This window comes from Leuresthes tenuis, unplaced genomic scaffold, assembly GCF_036924035.1.
Source record: "Leuresthes tenuis unplaced genomic scaffold, fLeuTen1.0.hap1 SCAF_23, whole genome shotgun sequence".
Taxonomy (NCBI): domain Eukaryota; kingdom Metazoa; phylum Chordata; class Actinopteri; order Atheriniformes; family Atherinopsidae; genus Leuresthes; species Leuresthes tenuis.
Window position 1 is genome coordinate 19,613,544 of NW_027325377.1, and position 15,217 is coordinate 19,628,760.

The following is a 15,217-nucleotide window of genomic DNA, read 5'->3' on the forward strand; positions in this document are numbered from 1 at the left end:
AGGATTTTGAGCCAGACGATCCACATGCTTTCTCCAGAAGGAGTTATCATAAAGACGAAAGAGTCTTTATGTTAAACACCCAAAATATGCAACAGGATGACCTCTAGCAAGAGTTTTTCTTTTGTTTCTGTCACATCTGTCAATAATGCCAACTAATCTTTGGTAAATCATTTTTATCAAAGTCATTCACAACAGTTTATGAACACTGATAAAGGTTGGACAGTGTGAAAATGAATTAAGACTTTTGTACATATCATGCTTATTCTATAATTCTGTGGTTGAATTTTCTATGGCAATGATGTCTCCATATTGACTCCTCATTAAATATTATTCACTCCTGCATTATATTTTTGAAACTACATAAGGAGCACTGTCACCCTTATCAGCATTAAATTAATTGAATATAAATGAGATTATACATCAATTTTCTTCGGGGGAAATTACTTTGTCCATTATCAGAGAAACTGAATTTTATTACCTTGGGAGCTCAGGAACTGAAATGATTGAATGACACCAGTATTGATAGAAGCCATTCTATGTTACTTAGATGCTGTTTATGTTTATGTGTAATAGTTTAAAAGAAGCCACTTATCTGAAATATGTGAAGAACATTTCTTGTTTTACATGTGAAGCGTGGGAACCACCTGCAGTGATGTACATTGCAATGTCAAAATGAAGAAAGAGCATAGAAGAAGAAACCGTATCAAAGAAGCGTTGGGTAAAGCTCTAATGAGCAACTTCTTTCTGCTTCATTAATATGAATTTAAGTCTTCACAGCTAGACTAATCACATACTGTGACACAGTATGCAACAAGATGTCCTCCCACTCCTGCTTCTCTGCAGTGATTTCTAAAATGTAATTACATGCCCCTCTTTGGATTCATATATTTATTAAACTGTTGCAGCATTACATTGCTTTAAGTTGCTTAAGATGGAAACTCATCTGTTCTTCTATGAGAAGGACTCACATTGGATGTCACAGCTTGTTGACCTCTTTACTTTACATGTCTGCTCAATTCAAAGTTCCCATCCACTGAAATTCCCAAGTTTTTACCTTATCAACATGTCTATAGGGTGTTGTATTTATGCGTTACAAGGTGAGTTTTAAGGAAAACCAGCATCAATCAGTGTCAATCCTGACAGCTTGCAGGATGGAGCTGAACAGTTAATTTGCTTGCAGTGGGGGGAACAGATGAAACAAGAAGCTAGCAAGCTATGAAAAGTTCACACAAGCTAAGTGGAGAAGACAGTCAAGGCAACGTAGAGTGAGCAACAAGGGCTATAGGCCCTATTAGTTTCAATCAGTCTGGAGCCTGGGAGCGCAACCTGAGCCAAGAACAAACCGACAAGTTGCTTAGCAATAAACTAGGGAGCCAGCTGAAGAAGCTCTACTGAGTGCTCGACCAGGAACTTAAGCACATGAGAGGACCTCTGGAGTTGCAAGTTAAACCAGTTCTTTCTTGAAATAGCAGCTCCCAGCCAGGGGATCCCCATGTCTCTGGACATCCAGAGTCTGGAGATAGCTCTGCTTGCTCCCAAATTCCCATCTGAATGACCTATTGGCACACTCTCGGTTGAGCAAGTTCTCATTTCTTTAACAACATGAGCCTGAAGCTAGCCACATTAACCACACATTAACGCACAAAAACTCACTTGTCCAGTGACTTATAAGTAAGAGAACTGAGAAGGTCTGATCTTCGCTTGAGTCCAGAGCTCGCTCACTGCTTATCTCGGAATGCAGTGCCTTTTTAATACTAGTTAAAGTCATAGAAAGTGAAGACATTATCATTCGAATACTTCCAATTGCAAGTGATCTTGTACAATTTGGCCTCCTCGTCTCGTCTCCTTCTCAAAAATTTGTGGCTGAATTTCTGCAATGATAGAAATGTTAAAAATAGCATAGCTTAAAAAGAGTCAGAGTGAACAGGAACCAAGGCCCAAGACCCCTGCAGCCCTGAATGGATGGGTGGGTTGTTGAATTTTGGACTATAAATGACAGCTGGAAATGAGCAAAAGGTAATGTACTTTCTGTGAGGGATATTTTTTTAACAACAGTGATGTACAGCACTAGCACAGAAGAAAAAATAAAGTGAACAAACAAAACTATCATCACAACCAGGACCATGACTGTCCATGTCATGGCTGCCTTCTTGTGTTTTACAGATCATTTTTTACACTTTCTTCCCATCGTTCTGTATCAGGTTGATCTTAGTTTTAACAGTCCAAAGAATGTTGTTCTCAAATTCATGTTGCTTTTTAAGATTTATTTCCCTTTTTATTTATGAAGTAGGGCCTTTCTACTTTGGAGGCTTACCTTGTGAACCCTAGATTTGGATGACAATATGTCCACCTCCTTGTGAGAGTTCGCTTTGTGTGATGTTGTGAGAGAATGAGGCTTCAGGATCATTGTATTTCAAAATGAAGGTGCTACTCTTGAAACAGTTTTTAAGTGCAAACCTTTTTCCCAATTTGGAAAAGAAATCAAATTAAAGCTGATAGTACACTTTGAGACGATATAAATTATTCAGTGTAATCGAATGTGCTTCTGTTTAAGGATAAAGTCACAAAATTGTGTCAGTGTATAATATTTACAGGTCTTTTATTTGTGAAAATGCCTTTTCTCTATCGTTAAATTTGATTGTTATTTGTCTAATCATGAGAAGTTTATATAACAGAGCGATATTAAAGATTTGACAGCAAGCTGTCAGGTTCTCAACGTTGTTTAATATTCATTTGCCTTGGAAATAGCTATGATTGTTATATGTATAACCAGGCCTGATTTGGAAAAGATATTAAAATTTCAACATGTCTCACTGCTCATATGAAAGAGCTTTTAAACCTAAACATATCTTGCTGATTTGTGAAGCATCTTAGCATGTGGGAGTACTTCACAGTGCAGAATTGGGACTAATCTGAGGGAAGCCTCAGGGTTGCTTGTTCATGTAAGGCCCCCCGTCAGTTCGAGATGAGTATTTTTAGTAATCAACCAGAAAATCAATTAAACTTGACAAATTATAATTATTGTTGACATGAGACTTAAAAATAACACTGCAACGTCCTCTGGAGTGCCTCCACCTGTGGAAGCTTCTGAGTTTAACTTGTGTTTTTTTTAATGGTTATATTAAAAAAAAAAGATAATTTAATATGTGCTTCCACCACATCAACACCCATGCAGGAATTCCCTGCAACTGCTAAGGTGGTCTGATGGAGAGTCACTGTTGCCCCTGTTGGCCCCTCATCTGGCTCCCAGCCTTGCTCACAACACCCCCCACCAGAAGACCATATGTAGTCATGGAGGAGGCAGCAGGCAATCAGCCATCAGCTTCATATTTTAGCAGCACACAAGATGTAGAGCGATTGACTAAGAAAGGTGACGGAGAGGGAGACAGTGACACAAATCACCAATGTGAAGGCAGATTTACTTTTTCAATGGCACATGATGCCATTAAGAAGCTCATTGTTATTCTATTTCAGAAATATAACAAAGTACATTCACATACAAACATTATGTGGGTTAAAAAAAAGCTCAAATATTAAATTGTTTGGAATTAAGAAATGCACAACTTTTCCTGGAGACCAAGTCTCAAACAGTTGTTATTATAAAATTTATAAATACAAGAAAAACAAAATGCAAAACAGTATTATTTTACACAGTTATGTACAGAAATTACTGTTTAGTGACTTTAGGAGAAGCTTTTTGGGCTATCTTTTTTTCATCTATAGCATCTGTATATTGGATGGATTTCTCTGTAACTGCATCAGCTGTTAGGAGGTACATTACTCATGTGATCTGATGCTTCACTCTCCATCCTACACCAATTCAGGCACTCCTGTCTAGAGGAGAATCGGTTTTGGTTGCCACCACAGCCTCCGTACACAAATGGTCTGCATTCTCCCGACTGGGTGTGGAAGTACCAGAGCAGGACGTAGTCTGAACAGGTCCCCTCTGACATAGGCTCCAGGCATCGGTTTGTTACTGAAATTGCATGTGAGGTATATGACAAATAAGCTAAAGCAAGTGTACAATAGGTTGCAAAACATTTTTTATGTTTGATTATTTGTTGCTGGTCTCTGAAGTTGTCTTTTTAAACTGACGTACTGTACTAACAAGTTAAACAGCTTTCACAGTGGAGCTTTTCCCTTAAAGGATCAATGTCTACTAGCTGCATCAAATACCCTTGTTTTGGAAAATCAGATAATAAAAAACTGACAAATGAAGACAGTTTTGGGTTAAAAAATGAGACAATGAAAACATTTGATGGAACCAGTTTTTTCTCTTGCCTCTAGTCTTTGTGTTAATAAAGGCTAAGCAATACTACACAGTCATGACTGATTCTATATACTGTAACACACAGGAAGGAAACTTTCCAAAAATGCTGAGTATACTTTTAGAATTTATCACATTTTCTGACTCTTTGTATCTTATTTTTTACAACATATTGTACAACATATAGCAATTACCCAAGAAACCTAGCAGAGAATGTCAATGGATTGATTTCTGGCCTTATTTTTCTCTCCAATCTGGATTATGCGAGCTCATTACTCATAGATGATATAAAAAAGTATGAGGTGAAATAGACAGAGGAAAAGAAGAAAATCTGTTGTATTGGCCACTCACCAGCAGGCTTTGTTCCAAATACCCTTCTTTTCTTCCTCTGACTCCACTCTACAGTCTGTCCTTCATGAGAATCTTAAGCCAGAAGCATAACGAAACTCAAGTAAATTTTCGTAGACTCATCCATCAATGACCAAGACAGAGCCACTCTTACAGGACTTGTGCTTAATGAGCGCCTGTGGCGTTTCGACTCATTCCAGAGCCAAATGAGGGAGTTGCAGAGTATGCATTTATTGATGTTTCAAACATTTTATGTAACACTACAAACCACTAGGGGAATCACAATTACATTTGAGTTAGGAGAATTTCAATGATATCATTCAAAATAATTAATCGTGTTGGACTGAACAAGTTTAAAGTTATGTTTCAGCATTCTATGAAGTTTGTGGCACTGAACTGAAAAACAACACTAATTTAGGCGGTTATGATACTCTGAGGGAAAACGACTAACACTCATGGATTTGTTCTTGGAAGGTTTGTAAAAATGTTAAGCTAAGGTAATATCATGTGAAGTGATCTAATCCTCTGTTTAACAATATACATGAACATTAAACTGCAAATGAATCAGCAACATCAGAAACTTAACGGGGTTGGGATTGTGAAGGCAGCAGCAACAGGTGCAAACAATTTTGTATGAGTGCAACAAAGATAACCGTCCATGCTGTGCACCTCTAACATAACTTAAGGTTAATAGTCAGGTGACAATCACAAAGCTTGTGAATAGATTCATGATTATGCACAGATGACGCCAACCAGCTTAAGCTTTAGTGCTCTGTGTGAAATAGTGCTTTATCGGTTTTTATAAGATTTACTTTTTTGGTTCAGTCTCTCTAGTCTCGTAGCATCATTTTCTGTCACAGCAGAAAGCTGGTTAAGTGCTATTGTGTGCATATAGTGAACCAACTAAAGTGCCAGACATCTCTGTTGGAGTTTGTTAAGAACCTACAGTTTCAGAGGGACACTGAAGATTGGATAGGTGGACATGACTCCACCTAAAGTGTTCCTTTTTAACAGTTAAATGTGTATGAATGTTTAATCATAAATTGGCCAATCAAACTTGGCTTAAACTAAAATGTAGATTAAACACGGAAGTTAACTTTTACTCACAAAAATGCTTCTGCTTCAGATAAAGTAGTTTTTCCAATATCATTACTTATGTAGCATTTTTATGGTCCTAATCCTCTGTAGTCACACAGGTGAATCTTATCTGTCATGGCTTGGTGCTTTTGCCTTGAGGTGGACTGTTCAAAATACAAACAAAGTAAGAACTGTAAAGAGTTAGATTAGATTGATATATAGCTGAACATCTTTTTTTCTGTGCTGTAAAGGAATTGAGTTCGAGTACAAACTATAGTTTCCAAACTAAAATTTAAACATTAGACTGTGCTTATGTCCTCATTATAATTTTGCATATAATAAGCCAATGTTAGGATCTCATATTTGTTATTCATGATTAAAAAGCCAACATTGCCACTGGGCAGTGACAGCCTCATGCTTTGATTAGTTGCCTGGCTTATTTACCTGAAGCAAGAATTTTAATAACCTAAAATAGAGTAATTTCTGCCTCTGGCTGTATTCATTAATGAGTTTCATGACTTGTATGACATGTTGATACAAGCTGACACTTTGAAGCTCTCTATTCACAAATCACTATGTTTTAGTTACTTTTCTATAGTTTTGTCTTTTTTTGGTAGTTTACAGTGAAGAGACAAAAGTGGGAAAGTAAGGGTTATGACATGCAAAAAGATACTTTGAAGGACTTAAACTGAGGATTTTGCATTGTGTAGTATTCAGCTCATCAAGTAAACTGTATGGTAAAGAGAACAGGGGTTTCCCTCAAAAGATCACATCTGTGAGTTTCATTTGGACTGTTTCCTATCATTTAATAAAACATTTTTTTGTATGGCCTACAGAGTTCAGCTCATCTTCACCCTAACGCTGGCATTTATATATCATAGTGACGAAGTATCATACTGTGTCAACATTCTGCCAGTCAAAAATATTTTAGCCATACAGTTCCCTCAATCAGATACAATGTTCTTGCAAAGGCATCTGTATGTCCGGCCGGGGGCATATGTTTGCAATGCGCTTTGTTGTGTTTCTTTCTTACCAGTATGGTTTTTTAGGATTCTTTCTCCCCCAAGATTCAAAGCAGTAGGAACGGTCACAATGCCAGCATTGTCTTCCACATCTTCACCTTTCTCTTCCCTCCTGTTTTCATGGAGGTAACTGCGGTTCAATATCATTTCTTCTTTTGGCTTATCTTTACTCCCTGTTATGGGAGTTGTTGCATCTGGATCCACAGACTTTATCATGAACTTGTATTCCAACCCTGTAACCATACAAACATACACAGAGTCACACAAACACCAAATAAGAATGCCATCTTTAATATTTTCATCTTGTGCCACACATCAACATATCTTTGAGAAAATTGGACTGAATTAAATAGAAATTTCAGGTAATTCTAGTCTTAGTTTTAAATTCTTAGACTGTACTGTTGTTGCTACTGCTTAATAATAATGCGACAACTGCAACCAAATCAATCTAAAACAGCAAACATACTGAGGTGTTACAAATGTGGTTTTAATAAGGGAGAGATAATCAGAAAATAAACTGTTCTGGACAGAAATTTGACTTTTTTTCTTCAAATTGACATACTTTTCAAATTAAGTATTTACAGTTATTGGACAAGAAAAGCTGAGTTACCAATGAAAATTCAAGCCTTACTAATGGTGCAACAGAACTTGTCTACAATCTTACAATTTTTAAGTAATGATCATTCTAAATTGTGATCGCCATATGCACAGTTAAGCTATTTATCTGCACAAAGGCTTTTCTACTGTGGCAAGGTTTTCTGTGAAAAAGGTGTGCAGCAGACACATTGACACAAAGCAGAATAATCCCTTAAGTTTCTTGTACACTTGGTGAGATCTTGAGGAGGCGTCCCTCTAAATGGCGGTATTGTGTTTGTGAATGGCTCTTCTGTTGCTGGCACCATGGCGTGTGTTCCTCTGAGAGAACATAACAGATGGCTCAACACGCGGGTGCCTTGCTGCTGCCACAGGAGCTCTACAACAAATCACCTCATACACAAACACGTTCTCACAATATGTAGGCCCATGCAGAGGCACATGTTTGCTCACTCTTGGATAAATGCAAAGAAAAAGTGCAACCACATACTGTAGAGGGTTCAACGTGTACAGTACAACGCCCACAAGCAACATGAGCACACTCTTACCACACTTTACTACCACCTCTTGGGTGACGAGCTCCTTCACGTCTTCTGCCTTGAAACAGAGAAAGACAGCATTCAAGTAACCAGTTAATTTTTTACTCTATGCCCATTTTAAATATGCGTGATTTGACTTACTGAGAGTCCAGGGTCTCCCTTTTCCCCTTTAACTCCTTCACTACCAGATGTACCCTATTAGAAGTACACATTTACATTTTTATTCTCTGTCAAACATTTGCAGGATTTCCTGAATTGTCATACAGACTTTACAAATGGTGCCAGTGCAGTTTAGTACAAAAAAATAAGTAAGTATGTGGACTTTCTGTGGACCCATGATACATGCCCATGACCCAGTTTTTGCTTCATTACTGTGGAATATCATATTAGTATCTTTGAGATGCAACCTAAGAGGAGCTTAAAATAGAGATAATACTGAACTTCGATTTGCCATGCGAACATAAAGATGAATTCAGCTGACTGATAATGTGTCTGACAGACATGTAAATATGTGTGTGTAGAAAGGTGAATGGTGTATGTTCAGAAATCTCACACTTTCTCCTCTTAGTCCTGGCGTCCCTGGTGTTCCCCTCTGACATGGCTTGGATCTGCCTCTCCTCCCTCTCTCCCCCTGTTTAATCAAAATCAAAGTGCACTCAGCAAAACACTATTTTGATACAACACGTCTGTCTTCACAAGAACAAATACATGACAGCACATCAGATTACTAACTTCTAAACAGTCGGGAAGACAGATCAATTACGTACATACTTGGAATATCGTCATTAGCGGTTTCAAGCCACCCTTTGTCAACATCGCAAGTCTGATAATTGTAGCTGAAAGGATGTAATTGAGTAAGATATTACTTGAAGGCTGCAGACGGAAATAGACCCCTGTGTGTGTGCGTGTTAATTGGGGACATGTCTCTGCTGTCTCAACTGCTGCAGTGCACAGAGCGCACGCTGCCACTCTTTCACTAAGACACAATGATGACTGTAATCAAGCTCGGCTCATCCTCATCGTGTTCTGTCACATATTCCGTCCTCTCTAGGTGGGTTTTTCACACGTAAAAGGATGAAGGAAACATGTACTGATGAGTCAGTGTGTGAAACATAGCTAATATAGTAACGCTAATAGAGTTTTGTTTGGTCACAAAAGAGAATTATCACTTTAATAGAATGTATCTCGAGCTCTTGGAAGGTTTATTTCATGGCCTCGATAACAAAAACGATTCAACGGAAAACATCTGTTCTTAGAAGAAACACTTTAGTCACTGATGTTTTTCCATTAAACGGTATAGTATGGCTCATTTTTATTTTCTGGTACTACCTTAGCTGATGTCCCTAGCAAGATAACAACAGAACAACAGAGATTCTGCAGCAGCACTCGGATACCAAAGCACTTGCAAACTTATTTACTGCAAAAACTACTCTAAACTCCTAAATTGTTAGTCACTTTGGATTAAAGTGTTTGCAACAACCCAGTACAATATAACTCAACTGGTATTTAACTTTTAAATGTGTCCATTACTGGGTGACAGCAACTCACAGTACTGTTCCTGTCAAATCACCATCTTGGGAAGATCACTGTCCTGTTACTGACAAAAATTGCGCTGGGATTGGAGAAAAGGTTAAGATCATCACTTCCAAAGACCTGCTCACGAGCACAAGACTGGGGGCTGAGAGTAGAGATTAGAAAGCAGAAAGGGCTGCATCATGCTGGGCATCGCAGTGGCCAGCAGGCTAATAGCTATCAAGTTGACCAACAGGGGGGTAAAAGTTGTGACGTGGATTTAGGAAAGGAAAGGAAAGCCATGGGGAGTGAAGCAACATCAGGGCATATGACAGGGCTTTAATCCAAGCAAAGTGAGGGTGCCTGATTATTTCAAGATTGGAAACACTCGATAACCCATCATGATGATATGTCTAGGTGCATCAAGATTATGTGTTTTATAACCCTGACAGAAAGGCGAGTTTTTATGCAGAAACAGCCACAGATGGGCATATAGTACCTTAGGCCCCTTGTTCCCATGAGCACCTGGTGGTCCTGGTGGTCCCTCATCTCCATCCCTTCCAGGGCTTCCCACTGATCCTTTAAAGCCTGGGAAACCTGGGAACCCTGCTGCACCCTAAAGTAAGTAAAAGGGTGAATTTACGCATCGCATTTGCGCTCAGAAACCGTATTGAAATTACAAACCTTCTCCCCTTTCTCTCCTTGATCCCCATCGTCACCATTGACCCCCCCTGCTCCTTTATCACCCTAAAAGTTGACATTATGAAAAATACAAATTGAGTTTGAATTTGTTTGGGAAGACAGAAAAGAGAACTATGTGCACATTTGAGTATTTACCTTTCGCCCTGTGAGTCCATTCATTCCCGGCATGCCTGGGCTGCCAGGGAAACCTGTATCTCCCTAATTTGTCACACAGACACAGAGTAGATGAGATTCTGTTAGATGGAGCCTCTCCAGCTTTAATAATATCAGAATCAAAATGAAGGCTTACCCTTTCTCCATCTAGACCAGGACTTCCAATGCGTCCAGGAAAACCTCTGAAGCCCTGTAAATGCAGGTAGCAAATTAGCTAACGCAATGAAAGGACCATTGAGGATGAAAGCTGGAAAAAAAGTTATCAATAGGCCAACAGTAAAAAAACATAGTAGCTGCCTCCACCTTCTCTCCCTGCTCTCCTTTGTCACCTGGTGAGCCAGGTTCCCCTGGATCCCCCTGTGACAAAATATAACATACTCAGTGTGATAGTGAAATGACAAAATTAACAAATAAAGTAAAAGTTGAAAACTGGAAGAAAGGTTACAGGCTGTATTGTTTTAAAGTGTACCTGACTGCCTTTCTGACCTTGCAGTCCAACATCACCTTTGTCCCCTTTGGCCCCATTATTTCCATGATTCCCATCACGACCCTGAAATCAAGTCAAATCTGGATTGTTGGGCTTATGGATAGTGTAAGTTTAGAATTACTGAATGTGCATTTGTAACTTTACCATCACTCCATTAAGCCCTGGTACTCCTGGATCCCCCTGTGGAACATTATGATAATCTCATACATAGCGATGCCAAACGTTATGTACAGTTGAACTAATATTGCTTCATCTCTTACTTACCTTTTGGCCTACTGGTCCCCGTGCTCCAAACCGTCCCAATGCACCCTTAGTGCCTGCATCACCCTTAAGGCCCTTTAAAAGGATTATTCAAAATACTTAGTTTTAGGTATAAAAGGGGAAGTATAGAGCAAGCTGATAAGTTATTGACAGATATGACCGATGTGCATGGTATGAAAAATATGTGAGCTGTTTGTGAGTCTTTCATAAGCATTTTTCTTGGTCTTTTTCAGTTGTCTGAATCAGGACTCGTCACCTTGACTCCAGGGGGACCATCCTCGCCCTTCTCTCCTTTATCCCCATCAAAGCCCGGTGGACCCCGCTCACCCTGAAAGAAAAATGTCCATTCAGTGTTTAATTTCTTTTTTATGGATTTATTATTAACTTCACCGACAAGGCTGTGCATTCAGCCATATTTGCGTCTTTACAGTTAGCAGGATTACACAAAAACTAACCAATCAGCTTTCATGAAAGTTGGTGGAGAGGTTGTATGATAATTGTATGATTTCTTTCCATGGTTACAATTTTTCTGTCAGTTCCGGCATCTGAAACAAGTTTAGCCTTATAAATATTGTAGAAGTTTGGGCAAATGCTATATTGTGGGTTTTTAATACCACATCACCTTTGCATCACACAACCCCACTTAAAAATGTGTCTATGAAAGTCTATGATACATTAAACTACGTCAACCTTTTATACAAGGTCTACCCTCTACACCTCCTTCTAAGGTATCAGAAGCAATTTAGCATGACTTGACCGACCTGGTGACATTTCATACAGTGAAACTATTTGTTTTTAAAAAAAAATATGATAGTTGTGTTCACAAACATTGTACATTAATGAGAGGTGGACTGTTACAGTTGCCAGAGGGCTCTTTGAATGACTTTCTAGATTTGTTTGTGTTGTCGGATAGAAAGTTAACTTGATGTACAAAAGGAAAATTGAATCTCACCGCGTCCCCTTTGGAGCCCTTGAACCCCCGAGGTCCTTGAATTTGAAGCACACTCCCCTGCAGGATGACATCAAACCGTAAACTTAAGATGCAAAATAATATAGGTACAACATCTGTCTTTATATGTATGTATATTTCCATTATCATACCCTGTCTCCTCTGACTCCTGGTAAGCCACGATTTCCCTGAAAGAAAATATATGTGTAAAATCCATTCTTTGGCAAGACTATTTCAATCCCAGATGTCAGGGTCAATTACATTATACCTCATTCTTCTGTGTTGTCGCAGCAGCATATAACAGTGTGATCTTGAGCAATATGATCTGTATTCCCTAACATGTCTCAAAAGGTTGTTGTGCACAACATGACCTGGGCTTAGTTGTATTTGACAGGAATGAGTGTCATGAATAAATCATACTGTCAGCATCACCTCAGTTGTGACACTTCAATTGAGAGGACACAAATTATATGCAAGCAGTCTAACTGACAACTGACATCACTTCTAAAAACACAACACAGACATCCCTGGTCACTTCCGAACGAATAAGAAATGTCTCTCTAGAATCCATACCTACACATGTCATTGTTGGCTGCTTCAGTCAAATATGATACCTTTTTCTTGATGCACACAGCCATAACAGGGAGTCATTTGTGTGTACACATTTTCCAGAAATAGAAATATACCCTGTCGCTTCAATTCTTCAGCTGAGAACACTTTGGTGACGAAAGAGGTCAGAGAACAGCATGTATGACTGAAAAGATGTATGGTGCCCTGTTCATCAGATAGCCTCCACAGCATGCTGATATTTGAGTCGGACACTTTCACAAATTAATTGAGTGGAAATCTACCATCTATTCTCAAGGGTTGTCAGTACTGGCAAAGAAAACATCACCCTGACACCTCTTTTAGACATGTCATTGTACAATGAAGGTCTATTTAAGATAACGTAGCTGCTGATTGAAAACATGAATAATTAGCTTCTGTAACTATATTTTTAGCAGCACACACTTGTACAGTTGGAACAGAGATCCATGAGGCAAAATGACAGCACTTTCATTTGATTCTAATGCCTGGTGGAGTGGCCACACTGCAGAATAGATTATCCCTGTGAGAAGTCAGCAGTGTGTCACAGGGGTAACACAGAGACAGACAACCATGTGCACTGCCTTTCCCACTATCAGCCATTTTAGAGTGACAATTTAAACCAGCAGGCATGCCTTTGGATTATTGAATGAAACCAGAGCATCCAAAGAAAACTCATTTAGGCACAGGGACAACATGTAAACTCCAAACAGAAAGGTCCCCGAGCAGCAGTAAGTTTGAATCTGTAAGGTGACAGCCAAGCATTTTGGATAACAGTTGTTCCAACTCACTTCAGTCATCATAATTTTACATACAGTATCATATATGATAGCATGTATAAGGATGATATGAAATCTGTTTTGAATTTGTCCAGACTTCATTTAGTCATGTGTTTTCTTTGCCTTCATCTTAGATCAGCGAAGTTGCGACACCATGATTTCAGCCCTCACAAATAAAGCGGGTAACGGATGTATTTTGTCAACCTCTTTGTCATAATACATGTCAAAATGGCATCTCACCTTTTCACCTTTGCTGCCACGTATACCTTTGGGACCCTGGTTAAAACAGAAGCAACAGTAAAAATCTGATATGCTTAAATGAAACTTGATAGTCAATCGCAAAGCTTTCAAAAATTGCTCACAATATGTCCCAGAATCCCTTTAACCCCGGGAGTGCCTTTCTCACCCTGAAAAGGAGATATATTTTGCATAAGTAAGTATATATAGACAAAAAGCCTCTTGAAGTTGCAGCAGTTTGACACAGGGATGATAGACAGAAGGTGAATGGTGATACAATAATATAAATTCAGCTCACCCTTCTCCCTGGGGAGCCAGCCAATCCCCTGGCACCGGGCTCACCTGGAATACTGTCGCCCTGTGAGAAATGAGACAGGCGAATTCATTTATATGTTTGAGTTTTTATTGCTATTGTCTGAAGTAACAACAACAGCACAGGCAAAATTCAAAATAACTCAAAGGAAGTCTCACAAAGTCTGAATGGACATTCACCGCTGACTGAATATGTACAAACCTTTTCTCCTTTTACTCCTGGCACACCAGGGATACCCTTGTTAGAGAGGTGGAGTGGTGTCAACAGAAATACCAGTTATTATTACATTATTTGGATCAGAAATCAATCAAATTCAGAAAATTGGAAAAAAAGAAGAAAACAATTTTAAAAAACAGTGTTGAATGCTGGAGTATACACTCTGGGGAAAATAAGCATACAAAACCCAGAAATGATGTGTAAGTTCATACATCAGGTCCTGATGCACCACGAGATCCTGGAGCTCCTGGTGATCCATTCTTCCCTCTTTTCCCCCGCTCACCCTACATTAACACACCACATATTTACCTCACACATTCATTTGAGTAAAGAAGCCATTAGAACCAAGAGGTGTATCAAGCTCTATATGTTTCCGCATGTTAGTTTACTTTTACAGATATGCAACAATGAGTCACATACATTCACTGTAGTTGTTTCTTCAGATGGACATAAAAAAAATTCTTGTAAAACCATATGATGATGTACCTCTCTGCCTGGCTCTCCTGGATCCCCTGGAGGACCCCTGAGTCCTGCAGAGCCCTGGATGCCTGGATTACCATGGATACCCTGTATGCCCTGGGCTCCGGGAGGCCCCGGCTCACCTGGCTCACCCTGAGGTAGCACAATGACATTCAGAATTGAGTGGAAAATACAGACAAATTGAATGTTTAGAAGACAAACACATTTATAGATCACTTGTCCCATGTAATGTCATTATTCGGCTCTTTTAATACATTTGAATAATTGCCTTCAATTCAAGTCCTTCTCGCCTTGATCAAATTAAAAGCTTTAAATGAGGGAGTGAGTCAGTGGGTCAATTAAATTCCCTGAATTAAAACCGCGATGAGAAACAAAGTCAATCAAAAGGGAAAGTTATAGAAGACCACAGGGATTAATTGATTTTCCAGGAAGTTCGAAGTCAGCTGTTGGTTGTTTTCTTTTTTCTTTAAAACATTTTGAGTTTAGTAGGGGGGAGGAGTCACCTTCTGTCCTGGAGGACCAGCCTGACCCTCTGGGCCTCTGTGGCCAATACCTGGCTCGCCCTAAAAACACAAAGCAGACATTCATTCATCCAATTCTGGGTCACGGGGGCAGTTGAACATGTGTACAATAAATGATTAGAATAAGACTCTTCACTGGATTGTTACCTTTTGACCATTTTCACCAATTTCACCC

General features: G+C 39.1%; 1 protein-coding gene across 1 annotated transcript in view; it reads right to left on the reverse strand.

The window, feature by feature from the left end:
• Positions 1-3,470: 3,470 nt before the first annotated feature.
• The window catches only part of col7a1l (collagen type VII alpha 1-like), a 62,184-nt gene continuing 50,437 nt past the window's right edge, over positions 3,471-15,217 (reverse strand). The window contains exons 85-109 of the mRNA XM_072377341.1: positions 15,190-15,216; positions 15,025-15,084; positions 14,528-14,653; positions 14,254-14,325; positions 14,027-14,062; positions 13,811-13,870; positions 13,638-13,682; positions 13,516-13,551; positions 12,064-12,099; positions 11,915-11,971; positions 11,219-11,290; positions 10,966-11,037; positions 10,846-10,881; positions 10,684-10,764; positions 10,518-10,571; positions 10,351-10,404; positions 10,197-10,259; positions 10,044-10,106; positions 9,859-9,975; positions 8,401-8,478; positions 7,989-8,042; positions 7,857-7,905; positions 6,726-6,947; positions 4,625-4,690; positions 3,471-3,988 (exon numbers count right to left, since the gene is read on the reverse strand). Of these exons, the coding sequence (XP_072233442.1) occupies positions 3,759-3,988; positions 4,625-4,690; positions 6,726-6,947; positions 7,857-7,905; positions 7,989-8,042; positions 8,401-8,478; positions 9,859-9,975; positions 10,044-10,106; positions 10,197-10,259; positions 10,351-10,404; positions 10,518-10,571; positions 10,684-10,764; positions 10,846-10,881; positions 10,966-11,037; positions 11,219-11,290; positions 11,915-11,971; positions 12,064-12,099; positions 13,516-13,551; positions 13,638-13,682; positions 13,811-13,870; positions 14,027-14,062; positions 14,254-14,325; positions 14,528-14,653; positions 15,025-15,084; positions 15,190-15,216 (1,866 nt within the window). The 3' untranslated portion in view covers positions 3,471-3,758. The remainder of the gene's footprint in view (positions 3,989-4,624; positions 4,691-6,725; positions 6,948-7,856; positions 7,906-7,988; positions 8,043-8,400; positions 8,479-9,858; positions 9,976-10,043; positions 10,107-10,196; positions 10,260-10,350; positions 10,405-10,517; positions 10,572-10,683; positions 10,765-10,845; positions 10,882-10,965; positions 11,038-11,218; positions 11,291-11,914; positions 11,972-12,063; positions 12,100-13,515; positions 13,552-13,637; positions 13,683-13,810; positions 13,871-14,026; positions 14,063-14,253; positions 14,326-14,527; positions 14,654-15,024; positions 15,085-15,189; position 15,217) is intronic.